Source organism: Alosa pseudoharengus, unplaced genomic scaffold (genome assembly GCF_046254945.1).
Source record: "Alosa pseudoharengus isolate Yale_2024_CS ecotype anadromous, Long Island Sound unplaced genomic scaffold, YU_APseudo_1.1 YU_APseudo_1.1_scf_6, whole genome shotgun sequence".
Classification (NCBI taxonomy): domain Eukaryota; kingdom Metazoa; phylum Chordata; class Actinopteri; order Clupeiformes; family Clupeidae; genus Alosa; species Alosa pseudoharengus.
In genome coordinates this window covers 17,060,827-17,082,333 of record NW_027468848.1, presented here as the reverse complement: position 1 = coordinate 17,082,333, position 21,507 = coordinate 17,060,827, and the positions used below count along the sequence as shown (strand labels likewise).

At 39.7% G+C, this 21,507-nt stretch overlaps 1 protein-coding gene across 1 annotated transcript; it reads left to right on the top strand.

Moving 5' to 3' along the window:
• The first annotated feature begins 2,028 nt into the window (after positions 1 to 2,028).
• Positions 2,029 to 19,876, top strand: ostf1 (osteoclast stimulating factor 1). The gene is made up of 10 exons (XM_076271075.1): positions 2,029 to 2,183; positions 7,847 to 7,893; positions 8,021 to 8,071; positions 9,250 to 9,313; positions 12,647 to 12,700; positions 12,975 to 13,082; positions 15,471 to 15,520; positions 19,147 to 19,225; positions 19,374 to 19,472; positions 19,677 to 19,876. The coding sequence occupies exons 1-10, from the start codon at positions 2,150 to 2,152 to the stop codon at positions 19,733 to 19,735; spliced, it is 645 nt and encodes a 214-aa protein (XP_076127190.1). The 5' UTR covers positions 2,029 to 2,149; the 3' UTR covers positions 19,736 to 19,876.
• Positions 19,877 to 21,507: the final 1,631 nt, after the last annotated feature.

Here is a 21,507-nt window from a genome sequence, read left to right as displayed (position 1 = left end):
AAAACAGTTACAAAAAACACATAAATTGTTTATGTGGCCTGTAACTGTTTTTTCGGCTTTTTAAATAATACACTGTTGAAACTACTCAGCCCCTGTGTGCGATCTCCCTTTTCTTCACTTGAGTATGTGAGGGAGAGAACATGTTTGTGTATGTGAAGTATGTGTGTGTGTATGTGAGAAAGAGAAAGAGAGTGAGAGTGCAGTGGCTTGAGCTGTGGCTTGACTGTGCATCATCAGTATTCTGCCACTCTCATCAGTATTCTAGCCTACCAACTGAAACTGCTCGCTCACACATGGGCTACATCTGTATATTATTTAAGTAAGTATAAGTATATATACTCTTTTGATCCTGTGAGGGAAATTTGGTCTCTGCATTTATCCCAATCTGTGAATTAGTGAAACACACTCAGCACACAGTGAAGTGAAGCACACACTAATCCCGGCGCAGTGAGCTGCCTGCAACAACAGCGGCGCTCGGGGAGCTGTGAGGGGTTAGGTGCCTTGCTCAAGGGCACTTCAGCCGTGCCTACAGGTCGGGGTTCGAACCCTCCGGTTACAAGTCCAAAGCGCTAACCCTAATTTTTGTCCTTTCTTTTGTTCACACACAAATTGGGGAAGTCCACAGTATGGTTTACAGCAGACATCATTGCTTGATAATGATGTTAGTACCTTACTTGGGCCGGTTGGGTTATTATATCTAGTCTTTCACAAGTAGCCTAGTCATTGGTCATATCCTTACTCATTCTCACACATCTAAATCATAACACAAATAAAAATAAACAGGACTCACCTTGTAATCTGTTTTTGACACTACAACAGCCATTGTTGTTCTGTAGCCTAACTAAACTGCTTCCATCCACATACTGGCCCCGTGGCCCAGCAAACACCAACACCAGGGTTGCCAGATTGGGTTGAGTGATTTCCACCCATTCACGCTCAAAAACCCGCCCTCTTCAGCAAAAAAACGCCCCAACAACGATTTTGTCATAGAGAACCATTCAACTCAAAATTTTATTTGCCCGCCTAAAGCTTATTTTCCCCCGCCCGACAAAGTCAAAAGAAGCCCAATTGGGCGGGCACCCGCCCAATCTGGCAACACTGACCGACACACTCTAAAGTTGGCAGTTAATATTTGTACTGTAGAATGTTCAGAAAAGAAATCTAGTTCCAGACAAATTGAAAAAGCAGAATTTAGATCTAATAGTTATGCAGGATCTACATGCATTCTCTTTAGAATTGAAATATCATGGCATGTCCGATCATTATAGTTTTGGTATCATTAAGGAAAACAGATTAATTTCCCTAAAATATATTTTTCTGAGAAGTCTATATATTCTAGATGTGATATAATGTGCATTGAGACATCTCCCAACTTCCTCCATACCACTATACCTTAGTTCTGGTATTTTGCATTACATTGAAATGCATTGATTTTCAATGGACAGCTATTAGTTATGGGCCTAAAATAGCTGTGTAAAGTGTATTCAGCTATCTAACCCATATATTTTCTAAAAGCCTATACTCTCTAGATGTGATATAGCAAGAGTTTGGATTTGACCCACCCACTTTTAGTCTTTTGCCTCTATCTAATCCTATATTATATAGGTGGAAAAGTGTATGACGGATACATTTTATGTAATTCATGGAAAGCTAAATTATCCATCTAAACTGTATATTTTCTAAAAGCCTATGCCATCTACATATGATATAACATAGATTAAGACATATCGCATCATCCCAGACACTTGTATACACCTATACCTATACATAGGCATGTATTGTGAATTGTACTGGGTATGGGTATAAAAGCTAGTAAAAATACAACTAAGCTACCACTTAGAAAAGGTTATGATACCAAAACATATCTCTCAGACATAGAGGATTACGAAAATCATTGCTAGATTGTGCCACCTTTGGTGATACCAACTTCTGCTCTGGCCCATGGTCTACGTTTGAGTAAAAAATGTTATAAGGGTATATGCTTTGGGCTATGACAGAAAAGGACCGTTGCGCATGCGTGCGGCGCGTTTTCCGCATTTGTGGACTGAAGTTCGTTTTCTGTCTACTTCCTTGTTTTGCCTATCCCGAGTACAGCGCGGAAATTTAGACAACTATCAACTAAAGTTGTTAAACTTTTTAGCTGCCTAACATGTCAAAGCCTCCTCCCAAACCAGCAAAACCAGGTAGGCAATTAACACCAATCAGACTTTTAACCGGCGATGCTCTCCAAACCTGCGTTGGCTGCATACGCTCTTTGGGAACTTAGCACGGAGAGTTACAGTGTTGAGTTGGGACCTGCTCAGCTACAGGAAACACACCCATACTGACAGACTTGTCAGGATCTGATTATGTCTGATTATCTTGGCTTGCGAATTTTTAAAAACAGTTTATTACAACCGGGCTCTCGTGTGTGCGTAATGGGTGTTTGATTAATAAACCCTTTAACTTCAGGATTCTCCGTCGATTTAGATAATGGTATACTAGCGTCACCTAGTTCCCTATTTCAGTTCAAACCCAAAAGGTGTAGGTCTTCGTTGTGTCTACCATGTGGTTGGCTATGAAGATGTATTTTATTCAGTTAAATCAATTGTTTGTAATTATTTGAAACGCTTCTGAATCTTGCAAAGTTATCGAAGTGTTGAATTCAAATGGCAACATGCCTCGTGGGCTACGTCAATGTTGAAAATCTGTTTAGTTCAACGAAAACGGGCTCTGCATGTTTGCAGCAAACATATTTTATCTAGGAGAGTGGGTATGGCATTGAAGTACAACTATAGCCTATTGTGTTCCTAAGATGAAATGTCCAATCATTTTTGAGAACGTGTAAACTTGAGGATGAAAAAGAAAGCGCAACAGGGGTAGTCCTCTTCTTTCCAGACTCAGCATTTTCTCGGTCCTGTGTCACATTGAGGAATGTATTTCCGATCTATACATACTCAACCTACTAATTAGGGAATGAGACGAGACGTTAGGACACCCTTTCATCTTTAGTATTATCATAATGAATATACGGTATGCTATACAGGCCTATGATTGGGACCAGCCTGCGCAAGCGTTTAATACAGTGAACAATATCACATCGTTTTAAAAGCCTCCAAAATATTGTACAAGACTAGTGCTGCCGCGATTAGTCGACCTAATCGACCATGAAAATTAGTCGACGGCAATTTTTTTAGTCAAAGAGTCGTTTTACTATTGACCGCCTATTTATTTTTGGTCTCACACGGCTGTAATGTTATATTAACTCTATGTTATTAACTCTTGAAAAGTACAATGACTGTCTTTGGATGTTAAACAGGCTACTAAGACTTTGGCAGTCATGTTTTAAACCCCACTATGCACGCAAGTGTTAATGCCAGCAGCAAAGCTGCGTGCCTGCCTGCTTTCAGCGCAATTCATTATTAGGCAGAGCTAAGTTGGGGGAGCTAAGCTAGTAGGTTACGCTAGTCCAGACTCTGACTAATATAGTATTGTGGAAATTGAAATAAATGAAGTGAAGCGTCTCACGTTGACAACGCAACGGCGTGTCATTAGGCCTACTGTAATTCATTCATACAAAAAAACGTTAAACCGAACATGCCGCCACCCGTGATATCAACAATCAAGGTGCGCGTCATTTCCCATGGTCAATAAGTCACGACGCATATTTTTTTAGCGTTCAAGCCAACTGATAAAGTGAAGTAACCTATGTGGTAAGACGCGCAAAGTGCCTGTAGCCTACTTGTTTTGAACATGCTGATGTTAGGCTCATTTGCAAAGTCCTCAACTCCTGTCGCCTTTCAAAGTCCAGCGTTTCTCAAACTATGGGCCGCGTGGACATTGCTGGTCTGGAGCCGCGGAGTGAAATTATTCCCAGGGCTTCGTCTGATAATTTGCTGCGCAATTGATCAAGGAACCGCGGACCGACAGAAAAAGAAAACAAACTTTTCTGCAATCAGTAGGAATTATTTGCTAATTTGGTGTCATCAAACATAGAGGCATACAATTAAATGGTGGTATGAGCGTTCATTCAATGCGCGAGAGAAACTGAAACCACTTGATAACGTTGGTAGCAAATCTCCAATTCAACCTATTGGAAAGCTATTTAATTATGAAACTACATTTAATAGAACAATGTGGATTTATGCAACTTCCATAAAAACAGAGCACAGACTATAATACACTATCTAGAGTATTGTATAGTCAAATTTGAATAACGTGGCCAAAAGCTTGTGGCATAATTAAATATGTAAATATTCTTTCCATTTGCCTACCAGTATATGATGCTTGCATGAGGGAAACATCCCAAAACGATGACACCCATATAATTGCTGTTGTTTTGAGAAGTATTTATCATGCCACCATGCAAAAGCAATGGAACTATTCTAATTATATTTTACATTAGTAAAGCAGTCCTGATGTGCATGTTTTCAAACTTTTTGTGAACAATGTTAGCACTTTAAACACTGGCTGCTTTGAAGTGCATGTATAACAATATAGCATAACAATAATAATTGTGATGTGATATAATGATAATTTGATGGGGGGTGGGTTCATGTAGGTGGGCCCTATGACCCCAAAGTATGCCATGACTGGGCCTCAGGTCAAAGAAGTTGTCTATGTCGATGGCAACACTGGCATACAAATAAAGTCTATCAAAGGCCTGACATTAGATCTGAAGGTAGCATTTTAAATGTGTGTGTTTTTTTTAATACATAATGTTTTTGAACAGTTTACTTACAGTAATACAGCTTCTAACAAAAGTAGGGGATATATATTTTACGTTTTACCTTTAGTTGAGTTCAAAATAAAACGTACACAACAAAATAACAAACACTTGATTTAAAAAAAAATTAGTCGTTTAGATTAGTCGACTAATCGAAAAATTAGTCGAAAGATTAGTCGTTAGAAAATTAGTCGTTAGTGGCAGCACTATACAAGACTATATTGTGTTGACTTTTGCCAGTGTGTCTGCCGTACCTTGTATAGAACATTATTTCATAGTGAAAAGGCAACTGATTGATTGGAAGTGATGAAATGTTAACAATGAAAGTATGGAGATTTTAGTGTAGTGTAGTGGTTAATAATAACCAGTGCCCAAAAAGTCCAGTTGGGATAATCATCATGACGAACTATCTTTCGTCTTTAGCCTGTGTGTAGATGGTGATGCTTAGGCCTGCACCAAGTTTTAATAGATGCCAGCATTACAGTGTAAAAAATGATGGATAATACTCATTTCACACAAGTGAGAGGAGAGATGATGTTATAGAAGCACTTAATTATGGATGTCAAGTTAAGGGATATGTCTGCTGAAAATGACACATGCATGACAAAGGTAATACATATGTATTGCTGGATGCTTTCCCGTCTTTGATAGCGAGATTCTGAAATCAGTCTAGACAGCTAATTCCTAAATCCCTCAAGTACATTGGACCAAAATAAACCTGCATCAAAATTAGGCAATAGGGAACAATGTCTAACACCACACCATATTGTCTTATTTACCCTAAGAACGGAATCTCAGATGTAGGCTATACCCATGCAACCTGATAAATGTACACTCTTAGCAAAGACAACCTCCCAACCATACATCCTACTTATGTATGGTTGTATGTATTATGTCAGAAATCAGAATATAGGCTGCTGTGGCTTCAGAGACAGCATGCTAAATTAAAAGTATGATATTTCATGTGTTTTCCCACCACTCCACTCCTGTTTATGTACAAGCTAATGCACATTATTGCACAATGTTTATAATTTAGGACTTTATTACAAAGTGGATGAATTACCTTAATTTCTTTGTTTTTGCAAGGTGCACAGACCTCATGTATGCAACTGTTCAAAGACTGCCAGTGAATATCCTGTTCATGGTGACAGTGGCTCAGGAGGAGCAGTAATGGGAAGGTTGCCGGTTCGGTCCCGGCTCCTTCTGGCCTGGTGTCAATGTGTCCTGGAGCAAAACACTGAACCCCTTACTGCTCCTGATGCGCAGGTTGACGCCTTGCATGGCAGCCTCCGCCATCAGTATGAAACGTGTATGGGTAAATGTGTGAGGCATTAGCCTATAAAGTGCCTTGAGCACCATAATAAGTGCTTTATGAAAGCATATAATTAAGTTATATTTTTTGCTCGGTGCAACGTCATTATGGGGAAAAAATATGTATGTTTAAGACATGCAATCTATTGTCTATTATTGACCTTGAGCTGAAATGTGGCTCTGTCACCTTTCCTGCGACCACACATTAGTATTCTTACATCTGCGTCATTGTGTGGCTTGGAATTTTGCAATGCAAACCTACATGCTGGTGATAGCTGTCCAGCTATCCTCTAGTCATTTGGTGTGATCATTAAAAATAATAATATGTATCTGTTAAGTGCAGTTCATAGGTGAAGAGAGCTTAAGTTTTGGTATGATGAACTGCTTAATACTTTATGGTTGCATACCAGTCTGGGTCAGGCATACAACCGTTTGTACTTCAGGAATCTTGACACATTTATTTTGACAGATTTAACACAATAATGATATAAAATAAAAAAAAATATTGCACTTTAAAGTCTTTAATAAGAACTGTTTACTTACGATTGCTATGTTAATCAGTATGTCATTTAGAACTGCCACAGGACATCAAGTAAAACCACTATATGGCTTGCTACTCTCTCCAGCAACATTAGGCTACAACTTCAGTAGAGTAATGACAACCCTCACATCCTCACGCTTGTCTACGTTGTAGCCCCTACAGACAGCAGAGAAGGCTCCACTATGTTATCATTGTCATTTGCCATGGTTTCTAGGGTGCCATGGTAAAGATGCCATGGTTTCTAGGGCTGAAAAATTGATCCATTTTTAGGGCTGATGAATTAATCCATTTTTAATTGAAATTGCCTTTTTAACTAATGCAAACCGCAAAGACTGCAATTAATCGTACAGCTTTCAACAGCTTTTTTCAGCTTTTGGTATTACCAGAAGTGATGAACAAGCAAGCAAACAAAGATACAATGCAAAAGCTATTGTCAAGCAGTTGCTACTTGCTGAGGCAACAGAACGAACATGTAGCAACTTGAAACACACTCTACTATAGCACCTTCATGGTCAATGCATGCATCACAAGGTCAGGCCATACCAGAACTTTGTAATCACTTCACATGCTCTTTACTTTTTACATTTCTGTGAGGGATTTTTATGTATGTGAGATATATGTGTGTATGTGTGTTTTTTGTGTTATGGTTATGCTACTGGTTGTGGCACTGGATGCCTAAAATTTCTCTCGGGATGAATAAAGTATCTATCTATCTCTATCTCTATCTCTTTTTCTCTCTCTCTCTCTCTCTCTCTCTCTCAAAGCACTACAGGCAGCAGTAAAAAACAAATAGAAATAGTGCTAGTCTTGCCCAATAAGACAAGGATAAGCAAACAACCATTTCAGAGTCAAGGAATGTACAATATAGTGAATATTGAACTGACACTTGACATTCAAAAATATTATCACAAATCAAAGTGCAATCGCAATATGTCAGCAAAATGGCTTTTTTATACTTCCCTCTTTCGAAAATAATAATGTCGACCTGCTGGTTTTGTCTGAGTTGTTTTATGCTGTACACATAAACCTTTGTTATTATGAAACTAATGTGCTTTCGAAACAGGCCTCCATACCACTGGTGTGGTCTAACACTATCTGTTCCTAATGTGATGCATTATTGGATATTAGCTATTTTATAAAGAGCTACCCGTATCCCACAGCTGATTCAGAGACTGTTCAGAGCCATTACTCTTATCTGTTGGTCATTATTTCATCCATTAGAAGCATTAATGGTGAAATTCATAATGTGTGTGTGTGTGTCTGCGCCTGTGTCTCTGTGTGTGTTTTAGGCCAGGTGAAAGTGTTCAGGGCCCTATTCACCTTTGACCCCAGAACAGTGAGTATTCTCAATTGCTCTGCAGCATTTGTATTGAGGCCACTGCATGTGCTGCCATGGCAATGTAAAAAGTTTTTATAAAATACTTTATAAAACATGTAATTAAAGTTATTATTTTCTTTTACAGCCAGATGAGTTGTACTTCGAAGAGGGGGATATATTATACATTTCTGACACGGTGCGTTGAAAGTTCTATTCATGTGTGCATGTGTGTACAGTTGCATAAAAGTGTTTTGTATAAAATTATAATAATACGTTTATTTTATATAGTGCCTTTCTCAAACCCAAGGTCGCTTTGCATAGTAGAAGGAAAACACAACAACAGACAAACAAACAAAAACAATACAACAAAGACAAGTTATCTGTGTGGAGCTATAGATGTGTTGGGTGTGGAGGAGAAGTGATCATTAAACAAGTTATCTGTATGGAGCTATAGATGTGTTGGGTGTGGAGGAGACGTGATCATTAAACAAGTTATCTGTATGGAGCTATAGATGTGTTGGGTGTGGAGGAGAAGTGATCATTAAACAAGTTATCTGTATGGAGCTATAGATGTGTTGGGTGTGGAGGAGAAGTGATCATTAAACAAGTTATCTGTATGGAGCTATAGATGTGTTGGGTGTGGAGGAGAAGTGATCATTAAACAAGTTATCTGTATGGAGCTATAGATGTGTTGGGTGTGGAGGAGAAGTGATCATTACACAAGTTATCTGTATGGAGCTATGTGTTGGGTGTGGAGGAGAAGTGATCATTAAACAAGTTATCTGTATGGAGCTATGTGTTGGGTGTGGAGGAGAAGTGATCATTAAACAAAAAGGTCTTGAGATGTGCTTTGAAGAAAGGAAGAGAAGGAGAGTACCCAAGAGGTTGGGGGAGGGAGTTCCAGAGTTTGGGGGCCAAGGCACTGCCACCCAGGGTGGAGAGTCTGGTGCAGGGATAGCTAAAAGACTAAACATCTTAACATCATGATTTGTTTGTCAGTAAAACCATGTTATTACTACATATACATCTCTAACGCTTATGTCTGTGATAACAGGATGATAGAGATTTTCCAGACAATATATCACAGAAAATAGTCTCCTTAAGGACAACAATGCATTTCTGTCCTTTGGGTTTACTAAACGAGGTAGCTAACATCTCCAGCTTTACAATGCACTTAATCAAATTCAAAATCAAAAGCTGATTTGATGAGATCAGATTAGTATGTATGTAGTAGAAACTGTAGTCCGAACTCTATGTATGCGGTGTGGGGCAATTTACACTTATCTTATAGCTTTCAAGAAAACATAGTTCCTTGTAATGGAGGCAAAATGCAGCTGAATGAAATAAAGTGCAATTTTGATTTGTCCTTGATAGAGTGACAGTAATTGGTGGAAGGGAACCTGCAGGGGAAGAACTGGTCTGATACCCAGTAATTATGGTGAGTGTATTCAACACACACACAAACACAGATCCTTCACTTTTGTTTTTGCCAACTGCAAATCTGCAAATTGTCCTGAGAAGCAGTGTCTTGATTAGTAATATGAATCTAATAGTGCTCACTGTTTGCTGTAGATGACTAATACAGCTGGAAACAGCAGAATTCTAATTGAATCTACAGACGTGTCAAAAAGGCCCAGTTTAAGCAACCATCACTCTTGTGTTCCAATGACACACTATGTTAGTTAAACCTAGGTTATCTTGTTTAAAAAATTGAATTGTTTGCATGACTGTTGAAGAAAGTAAGTTCATGAGAGTTCAACGGTACAGCACGCACATCCAAAAACGATGAGTACTGGGTGCTGGACAGAAAAGCACATGCGTGGAAAAGAATGATGAGTCCGCATACCAGAATCTGCTCCTTAGCGTTTTTTAATGGTATATCACCACGTGTAACGTTTCTGGCCGTAGCCCTTCATCAGACATGAAACAAGTGGGGAGACACACCTCCATATATACATCCATGAGTGATCACATGACCTATCATGTGAAAGTGCAATTCCATCATGAAAAGAACAGATATAAATATAGATATAAATATAAAAATATATGTATATTCCAACATTTGTCATACAAAATATTTAAATCAGCTAGGTAAGGAAAGGCCTGCAGTGCCTAAAGCATAGTTTGAAAAGTTTTAAAGGCGCCTCTACTAGGCTACTATAGAAGGTAGTGATAATAGATGGAAAAACAAGACATGAAAGAAAAATAATGAAATCAAACAACAATGAAGAAATAGTAAGGAATACTACTAAAGTGTGTTACAACCATTGGAATTTCACCATTCCGGGGGCAAGGCCATTTGGCCTTCAGTTGGGCATATTTGGTGGGGGGCACAAAGGCCACATGTCAGGGCACCAAGGCCAAAGTTAACTATAGCCTACAGTAGTAGGCTATAAAAATGATCAAAGTTTTATTTAGCCTATCCACTGCAGTAGACCTGCATCACTGTATGAAACATTACAAAAACATGAAACATGACATATTACATAGAACTGTAAATCATCTGATCATCTAATATTTACAGATATATAGGCTATATATAACATTTATTTTATATTTGGCCTGTTATGTAAGAAATCATGTATTGAACAATTTAAGCACAGCTCAGCTTTAAGAAACTCAAATAGCCTAGATGCATGCTTAGCATTTTGTGATCATTAAGGCTACTTTCACAAACTCTTAGTCAGCTGTCCTCTGATTTACCAATATCTAGGCGATATTTGTAACATTTATTTTGTATTTGGCCCGTTATGAAATCATGTGGAACAATGTAAAAGCCCAAATTTGGAGACATCCATGTATGTCGAACTTTACTGCAAATTCAAAACTGGATTACTCTGGAACGTCTAACTGTACAGGGGACTGCTTTACGCCTTTGTGTTCGGTAAGGTCTCCTGTTTATTCTGATATATGGTTTGTCATGTGTTAAAAGAAGGGTTCGTAAAGTATTCCACCGAGATGAATGGGTAGGGAGATCATGGGACGCAAAACCTTCAGTAGAATGTATGATTAAATTGAATTGAATTATATTATTTACTTTTCTCGCGAACCGTTCAACACAGCAATTATCGGCTAACATTGTTTAAAAGCTGAGAAAAAGCTCTTTCATGTGATACTTGTGATGTCTGTGTGATGAATAGGCTACTTCGCGAGTAGTTCAACTGAAAAAGGGTGAATTTGGACGCACTTTCTTTCTTGCGCTGTCACTTTCTCCACTGTGTAAAAGACTAAATTAATTTGCGCCGTGAATGCTAAGATTATTTTGACAGGCCACAGGCTAAATAAAAATCGCTATTAGTAGGACGCAAAGCAGAATATTGAAAGAAGGGGGCACCAAGGCCACCGTGGCCTGTAAACCTCTGATTTTCAAAGGGGCCTCACGGCCAATGCAAGGGCCGCGTGAAATTCCTACCCTGGTTACAACAGTTCAGGACATTATGTAAGAATCAATCCCACAGCAATGGACAATTGTACAATTGGAACATGACATAGATATCATATAAAGTCAGCAAAACATTAACACAGTATCTAAAGCCCCATTCACACACAAGGTGAAACAGTGGTTTTTAGTGGTAATTTAACGATATAAGGTCCGATGTGTGAATGAAGTCAACAGGCTAAAGTTGAATCAGCAATCACTCCACCTGCGACCTAGTACGATACACATTTTTCTTCTCACACAACTGTGTGAAAACAAGCCAATTAACTAACGGTTCTGAGAAGAGCAGTGGTTAGGGGGGAACTTATACTTCCACCTTCACTTGCTTCACTTATATGAAATTTCTCTCTATCAGGATTATTTAATGTCTGTGTGTAGTCACAAGTGGTCGTAATCACTTTGAGCACTTTTCTTGTGTGAATGAGGGTTGAATATTAAATATTACGAAATATCTTTCTTAAAACATCAGCATTGTATTCAACAGTGAAGAGGCTCTGAGGTCCTGATCTTTAAGCATTTTAAGTAAAAAAGCCATATCCATATCTGGCCCAAGTAATATTAAAATGGGGAAAAGAATACGCATACCGGGTGGAAGATGCTATAAACCAACAAATATATAATATGAGGTGTTTGGATCTGAGAGAAGAAACATCATGACGTGCAAAAGAATGGAGGGCATGATCTACCCAGTAGACAGATTGGTGGAGCAGATATGATTGGGCGTTGGTGGTCGTGGTGGGACAGATGGTTAGAATGAAATTGATCTTAAAAGAGGAAGGGAGTTGTTTCATTTTATATCGGCATGTCATACCTTGTTTATGGTGTTTGATTGGAGGTCATTTTATCCTTCAACTTAGGATTCTCAACCTTCAGCCTAGCACAAGGACCCAGAGCACTGCTCCTAATCATGCAAGAGCAAAGCTAGTAAGGGGAAGCAGAAAACGCTGTAAGGTTGTAATTGCTATAAATGGTGGATTCTTTGCTGAAAGCTGAATTTGCTGAATTTGTAACTTTTAGCTTAAGCAGAACTTGTGTTTTACTTTGTCAGTGTTTTGACTGTATTTTGACTGAGTTTTCCTGGAAACTGGTAATTCTCTGGGTGATTTCAAACTTTTGAACAACGTCATCTGTGCAGCCTAACATGAAAGCAACAAGCGCTAGCACTTAAGTACCCAAGACTCCCACTGTTGCCCATAGCCCACATTCTTAAAAAAACAGGGCATGCACGATGTCTTTAGTTTTTGGAATAAGCCTCTTAAGCTTTCGGCTGTACAGACTATGTACTCAACAAAACTGATTGGCTTGTCCCTCTCTTTTCTTTTCCTTTCACAGTGGCTGAGCAGGCCGAGTCCATAGACAACCCCATGCACGAAGCAGCCAAGCGCGGTGAGTAGCAGAGAGGCAAGAAGTAGGCCACCATGCTCTTATAGACCCTTTCAACAATAAAAACAAAAACAATGCTTGAACGTTCTATTTGGTTCCCAATCTACTTCCTCTGCATTAAGATAACATATGGAATGTTAAAACGGAAGCCTTGTGGGGCCAACTATGATGCTGATAATGGAACTCTCTTGAAAGGGTCTATAGCAGTGTGTGCAGGTGCCTGTGTCTGAGCCTGAGGATGAGTGCTACTTTGCCTACTTTGTGGTGTTTGATGCAGGTAACCTGAGCTGGCTAAGAGAGTGTTTGGAGAATAAGGTGGGAATTAATGGACTGGACAAGGCAGGAAACACTGCCCTCTACTGGGGCTGCCATGGAGGACATCGAGGTAAAACTTTCATACACATCCACACACATTCACATGGCATTTTTATGTGTGTGAAACATTGGCTTTTGCTTTGTTTGCTGCTCTGATGTTAGCACCACATTTGTAGTAAATCAGATAACTCTAAGATGTTTTTTTTTTACTGAGGATCTCTGCAGAGTTTAAATTCAGAGTTTAAACGCACAGTTAAACTTAATTACAAGTTGCCTTCAACATCCAAATTCCTTTTCACACTGGTTTCCCTAGTTCTTACCGGTATTTTAGAATTCAAAAAATAGTTATGAGTGGGCATTTCTAGCCTTTGCTGATAGAACAGTGGAGAGTAGACAGGTAATGAGTTGGAGAGAGATGGGGAATAGGATTTTGAAATGACCTCAAGCCAGGCTTGAACCTGGGTCGTCATAGGATGCCGCCAGTTTTAGATTTTTTAGATTAGATTTATCTTTATTGTCATTGTGCAGAGTACAAGTACAAAGACAACGAAACGCAGTTTGCGTCTAACCAGAAGTGCAAAAAAAGCAGAAAAGTGCAATGTCATATACAAAGTATAGGCAGGTGGTGCATAGACAGGACAATAAATATAGTGCAGTGTAGACAGTAGTATACAGTTGATTTACAGAAGGTGGTTGAGATTAGTATGCAATGTAGTGGCAGTAACCAGGGATGGCCAGTATTTCTAATACATGTATTTAAAATACGTGTTTCAAATACAAAGTACTATTTTGTAATTTGTATTTTATTGAGATGATGAAAAATCCTTTGTATTTTGTATCAAAATACTTCAGTGTTGTGTATTTTTGTATTTTCAAAATACTGTAAAATACTTTCTGTGAAACACTGTGATGACCTCTATCTTACTATCTATAAAGCACAAAATCTGTGTCTCTGTCTGTGGCACCCTCGCATGGTCATGATTCATAGTGGGCAATCTATTACACCAACTGGCTGGGAAGTGCAACAGTTGTGGAATCGGCATTCATAGCTTGCCGCTGCAAAACAGTACATCTCCAAACTCAAAAACAGTAGACTAACAGTCAATAAAAGTGGACTGTCAGATCAGCACAAAATACTAAATGCCATGCCGAGTGTCCTGTTCTCTCTTAAACTTTCCATCACATTTGGTGCATCTGCCTAGCCACTTCGTAAATGTGTTAGAATTAGTTCTGTAGGCCTACTTTAAAGAACATTTCGAGTGATCACATAGCCTACGTTCAATGTTGCAATATTATCAGAAGGCCCTATTTGCAATTTGCTTTTGAGCAGGATCTTACAAGAAATTTTCAAAATGAATGGAAAGACACAGTGATGATTTTTTGCACTCAGCTGTAGCCTAGGCCTGCTAATGGTGAGTCTGTTATAGCCTATTTACTTGTATTGTAGCCTATGCAACTTTTCTATTAAACGCTGTGTGCTAATCTATTAAACACTATAGGCTATGACCGCTATGTTCTTGTGCTATTTTCCCCCATGATCATATTGTTTCAGTTATCCAAAAGGCTCGAGGAAGGATCTTTATTATATGGAAATTTTGGAAAAATAACTAATAAAAGTGAGGTGTCCCCCGTCAGTGCTCATTGATTGGGTCCCTGTCAAGGTTGCCAAATCATGGACACCTCAACAGGCACAGGCAAGGAGGCATCGGGCAGGGGCGGTGAGGGGCGTAGTTGGTTGGTTGTCACCGGGGTGCAGGGCTAGAGTTCAGTAGGGTGACAGCCGCAGGAAAGAAGCTTCCTCTGAACCTGCTGGTTTGGGTGCGGAGAGACCTGTAGCGCCGCCCGGAGGGGAGTGGGGTGAACAGTCTGTGGTTGGGGTGAGAACAGTCTTTGATGATGCTGCGCGCCTTACGCAAGCATTGCTTGCCCTGGATGGCCTCGAAGTGAGGAACTGATGATTCGTTGGCCAGTTTTCCCCACCCTCTGCAGTGCTTTTAGGTCGTAGGCAGAGCAGTTCCCATACTGTGTGCCACAGTTGGTGAGGATGCTCTCGATGGTGCAGCAGTAGAAGTTCACCAGCTTCACCAGTTTCTGGGTGTCTAGAGAGATGTGGACACCCAGAAACTGGTGAAGCTGGTGACACGCTCCACTTTAGTCCCGTTGATGAGAATGGGGGTGTGTGCTAGCTTTAGACTTCCTGAAGTCCACAATGAGCTCTTTGGTCTTTGGCCACTTGTGCTAAAGCTCCCCCCTATTGTAAAATATTTGTATAATAAAGTCTATGTAGGATAAAGATAGCTTTGTATAGCTTGCACATGAGGTTTGGTGGAAATTTTAATTGAAATGGAAAACTGGAATTGGGGAAAAAAGACCCACAATGGCCCACACCAATCTTTAAAACAGCAACAGCACCTTATAAATGAAGAACATATGTTCAGTGTGTGCTCTCTTTGTACAGATGTTGTGGAAATCTTGCTGGGCCAGCCTAACATTGAGCTGAATCAACAGGTGAGTGAACATTCAAACACCGAATAAGTGGTTTTACTACATACTAGTAATGGAAACAGCAACTTGTCAGCTGATTCCACGCTTGGTTTGTCTCAGCGTGTGTATGTTTTTGGGTCTTGTTGCTAGTCTGTAATGTCTTTTCAGACTTGATAAAACTGAGAAGAACAGACCCAATCTCACCCAATATGGTAGTCCTCTCTAGACTAGACCATTGTGATGTTGTCAGACCTTCTTACAACTGTAGTGACACTATGGCAGATGACCCAGAGCACAGGGATGGTTTGTCTGCTCTCTGATTACTTTTCACAGTCTCCTCATAGCAGCTACAACTGAATTGAGATCTCTAACTCTAACACACATGCTACACTAGGTTCACAACTAAAGCATCTCTAACTCTAACACACGGCCTACACTAGTTTCACAACTGAATTCATATCTCTAACTCGAACACACGTGCTACACTAGGTTTACAACTGAACACATGGCCTACACTAGGTTCACAACTGAACACATGGCCTACACTAGGTTCACAACTGAACACGCGTGCTACACTAGGTTTACAACTGAACACATGGCCTACACTAGGTTCACAACTGATCACGCGCTACACTAGGTTCACAACTGAACACACGGGCTACACTAGGTTCACAACTAAAGCATCTCTAACTCTAACACACGGCCTACACTAGGTTCACAACTGAATTCAGATCTCTAACTCGAACACACGTGCTACACTAGGTTCACAACTGAAGTGCTCCGTTCGCAGCGCTTAAAAATAGTTTTAGGAGGTTATGAATGTAAGCACCGCTATCACGTCTGGTGTAGCCAGTTCAATTGATTATAGTTGAAGCTCATTGTTCCAGCAGACGCTACGTGAACGGAACGCTTCAGTTAAAGTTGGTTAAGCCCAGTGTTGGGCAAGTTACTTCAAAATCATAATGTATTATGTATTACTTATTACTGTCATTTCAAAGTAATTTGTTACATTATAATATTACTGTCTCTGAATTGTAAGGCATTACACTACTATTGCATTACTTTTAAGTTATTTCCACCAAAATATCTAGAAATATGGATTTGCCATTCTAAAGTTTATTACGCTCAATGCAGCTTGCTCTTCCAATGGAGGGAGATGTGGCTTAGCATAATGACTGAGCTAGGCTTAAGGCTAACAACAGTAGAATGCAATAGGCGCAGTGCTCATGATGCAATACAAGGAACAATCATAGTCAGAATTTTGTTAAAAACCGACAAAAGGTCAAAGTCTGGTAAATTGTGATAGAAATACTGTAACTTTAAGGCCTAGGCCTACTCATTAAAATCAATAGAGAGCCTACTATATTGTAAATCAAAGCTTAAAGGAACTGTATGTAAGATTGTGGCCAAAACTGGTCCTACAATCACTTTCAAATTACTGTAGAGCGGTGTATCCCCTTCCCCTCCCCTCTGACTGGCAGAGTTGGCAACCGGATGACAAAACACTACTGACTTTGTGATTAGTAGATAGGTGGAGGGTGGCGCATTAGGCCAAAACACAACATGACAACATCAACATCAGTTGAGGGCTGCAACTTCACTTTTTAAATGACAATATCCTGGCCAGACTACTGTTGTCAGTGATATAAGTATTTGAAATGAACATGATTTCTTAATGTCTAGTGACATATCAGGGCAATTTTATGATTAATTGAAATACATTTTTTACATACGGTTCCTTTAATAAAGACATGTCAAGATGGTGGCCTGCTGGCCATTTCGGTGCCCTAAGTGAGTGGCTTTGAGTGAGTGACATTTAAATGATAACTCAAACACTCAAACACCTGTGTGTTTTTAAACATTCATTTCTGAAGAAATGCTGTTTTACCTATAAATGGTGCACTGTCACTTTAAGAGCATTGATCTTTACGTTGTCATAATGCCCTTTTGCCAGCTCTTGTTTACAAGCCTTATTTGTTTGAGTTACATTGATAGCACAATATTAACAATAATATGCACAATGTTAAGTTTTTTAAGCAACCTTCATTGCTTTGGAAATGGAAGTATGCAATGACATGTTGCTTCACATTTCGTTTTGCGAATACAAGTGAATTATGAGCCTGGTATCCACCTAGCTATTTGAATGGAATGCGTTTCAGTCGACTCAGCATATCATGTGCTTCATGTAGCCTAAATTCTTGGAAAACGAATGATTGAAGACCCACCAATTCTAGTACTACGTGGTGATTGAGAGAACCCAAAAGGTATCAAACTTGCATGTAACATCGTGTTAGTGCATTTTGACATTGTAAACGTTATTGATGAAGAGTGAAACACAGTTTGCAATAAAGCTACTATTCATTGGTTACATTTGGGTGCCCCCTCTATCCTTTGGTGCCCAACGCAAAGTGCGTGATGCGCGTGGTGGCACTGCCAGGCTACACAATCTTTTTCTGCATTTCTATCCCTTTATTCTCTTCAATTCAAGTTCACAGCACAAAGCTGACATGCACAACAGCATAGTTTGTGTTTTATCAAGAATCAAAAAGATTAGCGTGGCACTAGCCTACTTTAGATGTTTCATTAATTTACTTGTGCTATTTCGCGAGGCATAGAGAGATCTTTCGGTTTCGCACACAAAGTGCACTAACTATTATGTTCTTCATAGCCTTGTCTCTGACAAGCTGAAAATAATGATGTCCATCCCGCAAATAGAGTCCGCCTGCGAGTCTGCTGCAGCAGTCATATTCAACCAGTATCAGGAGATAACGTTCTACTATTTTGCGCTGATTTTTTCTCCTCTGTTGTTCTCGCGTGGTGTTTGCAAATATCAAAACAAAACACCACTTAATTTCGGGTTAAATGCATTGTAACGCGCGTTACTGAAGTTTGTACCGAGTAAAATATTACCCAATTTTTTTTGTAATGCCTTACATTACCACGTTACTGCAAACAGCAATATATTACAGTAATTACATTACTTTTGTAACGCGTTACACCCAACACTGGTTAAGCCTTCATGTAACCTACAGGACAATCACTGGATCAGCACCAATATACGCCAACATAATTCAGCTCTAACTTTCAGGCTTATTCTCCCTGTTTTCTGATTAATGGTTGAATGCCTTCTCTCTGTTTTCTGATCAATGGTTGCAATCAAAACCATTGTTAATTGTGGTTCGTTGGTGGTAAAATAACCTACGTAATTTTATGTTCCACTCAGTCTAAGTAACCCCAGTGAAATGCTCTGGAAGGCTGTTGTGTTGCCCACAAAGGTTAGCTTTGGTAGTTTCTTGTGTACTGTTTGGCTTGTGACCTTTGACCTTGCCTTATAAAAACTGATTTTCATGCCACACCGACTTACAATAAGAAATCTGTGACATCACTGATACACACCCAGAACCCCTGGTATTGCACTATGTAAAGTTGTTATCACGGGTAGAAGGATGACCTTTTTCATCGCTTTTAAACAAATTGTGTACCATCTTAGCACTTAATGGGAACCCAGTCTGTTAGAAATTGACAAAAAGGAGAATTCCTACATTGTGTTACTTTACAGGCCAAGTCAGGGAGAGGCTTATGACTGAAACCCATCCCTGTTTTAAAACGTTGCTCAAACTATTCTGTTCTGTGTGTCCTCTGTGCTGCAGAATAAGCTGGGGGACACAGTATTGCACGCGGCTGCTTGGAAAGGCTACAGTGACATAGTGGAGATGCTGCTCAACAAAAGTGAGATTCATGTCTTTCACGCCTTTTTTAATTTCAGGTCTATCTGTCACTCTCTCCTATTCCGTCCTGTGCGGCCATTGCTTGGGTGTTACATGTAATATTTTGTGTGTGTGTGTGTGTGTGTGTGTGTGTGTGTGTTTGAATCCAGATGCCAGGACGGACCTTGTGAACAACGAGAAAAAACTTGCACTGGATATGGCCACAAATGCTCAGTGTGCCTCTCTGCTGAAGAGGAAGCAGGGCAGCGGTAAGTCCACGTCCACAACACCTCGGCAGCCCTCCTGCACACTAGCTCTCCATAAGATCTGATCTCCAGAATTCATACTTTACCTGTCTGTATGCCACACCATTTTCACCATCACTGAGCTAGAGTATTGAACTGCACTTACTGCAGTCTTGTGTATGTATCTGGAGAGGATATGCCTACATAAAAGTAATTGTGTCATTGCAGCCGTCTCACGCACTCTAAGCAACGCAGAGGAGTATTTGGATGACGAGGACTCGGACTGAGGAAATGGCCAACAGATGGAGCCACTGTTCTGTCCAACAGTGCTATCTGTCAGTGACGCAGGATGATGGAGTGGAGTTACTGCACCATGGTTTGGTAGCCTTGTTGCTCCAGTCATATGGTGTGTTGGCTCTGGTTTTTATCACCTTTCAAAAAAGTCTATGTGAAATGTATGTGTATATCTGTGTTCATCTCTGCGATGCTTTGTAACATCCAAACAATCTGGGGCTAAAGAGGGGCAAATGATGTTGTAGTTGTGAGATGTTATGAGAGTAATGTTCTATTGTTGTCTCGTCCAGGCCAGAGCTCTAATATGGACCATGTCAGATTGCAGAGTTTCGTTCTGTCAGACAGTGCTGCTTTACTAATTGTGCCTTTTCTCTGTATGTATGAATGACATGCAGAAATGTTTTATGTTTTTCTTTGGTATGTGCACTGGAGACCAGCTGCTTAGCTTGGAGACTGTTTACCACCTTAGCGCTCTCACCCCAGCTCCCATGGAGGAATATTGGGTCCAGAAAATATTGTCATTCCAACATATGTATTGTCTTTTGTGTTCTGAGAAGTCTCTCCAAAGCTGTAACCAATAAAAACTTTGAACTTGTTTATTATGTTTGTTCATGTGAATAGACGAGGCAGAACATCTGAATATTCATTAATATCCGTTGAATATCTTAAATTAACTTCACCTTGGTAAAGCCCGGTATAATACAGTTTTGATCACGTAGACCTAAAAAATTGTGGCTTCAAAAATGTCTGAAAATTTCAGTCACAGAAATCTTATTTGCTTTAATCCCTGATTACTGATACTGATGTTTAATTAAATACTTAGACTATACTACATACATATTGCATGGGTGATGTTTTGACGCAACTAAATTTGTTTGCATACTTATGTTTTGTGTATCTGATCATTCTTTTGATTGTGAAGAGTAAGTTTAAGGAATGGTAATACTCACTGTCATCACTAGAGGGAGGTAGCTAGCTAACCTGTAGCGTCAGGTAGCATTATATTACAGCTCAGCCTTATCAAAGATTCTAGAGTGCTATGTAGTATGTAGTTTTTCAACCTTTTTTGTGCCACGGCACACTTTTGACGCTTAAAATGTCCCACGGCACACTAACATCCTGTGTGAAGAAAAAAGAAACATACCATGCCTAAAATTTCAAATAATACACAGATATGGCCTTATTATGGCTTCTATGCAAGACCTGCTCAATAAAAGAAGCGCCCTCTGTTTCATTTGTAGGTGACTGTATCTAATTTAATTGTTATGAACTGGATATGTGATGATTCTGTGAATACTGGATATGGGGCCCCCGTTGTATAATGCCTGCATACCACAAATAGTGCAATCATACAATCAATAAGAGCATGTGGTTATTAATCCTTTGATGCAACAGTTGCTTTTCTGGACCAGTGAGTGACATTTAGGTAATTTTCTGCGGCACACCTGATTTCTCACAGCACACTAATGTGCCCCGGCACAGTGGTTGAAAAACACTGTTCTAGGTGCCTACTTGTGATGTTTGTAAAAGTAGTCTGCCTACTTATTGTTATCCTAAGGTCTCATTTGCGATGTTGCTTGAATGTCAAACCTCATTTTAGGTTGTTTTGGATGATCCCGTTGGCCAAATGAATAAACGTAAATGGCAACCAAACGAGTATGGCAACCAAACGTGAACAACTGGAAAACTTGCTTGTAAATTCCAATATTGACTTTCTTGGACTGTCAGAAACTTGGTTAACTAGTTCCTCCGCGGATGCCCTTGT

Coding starts and splice junctions, on each gene's coding strand:
- ostf1 (XM_076271075.1), top strand. CDS start 2,150: ATGTCAAAGCCTCCTCCCAAACCAGCAAAACCAG. Junction 7,894..8,020: donor TCACCTTTGACCCCAGAACA/GTGAGTATTCTC, acceptor TTTCTTTTACAG/CCAGATGAGTTGTACTTCGA. Junction 15,521..19,146: donor ACATTGAGCTGAATCAACAG/GTGAGTGAACAT, acceptor TCTGTGCTGCAG/AATAAGCTGGGGGACACAGT.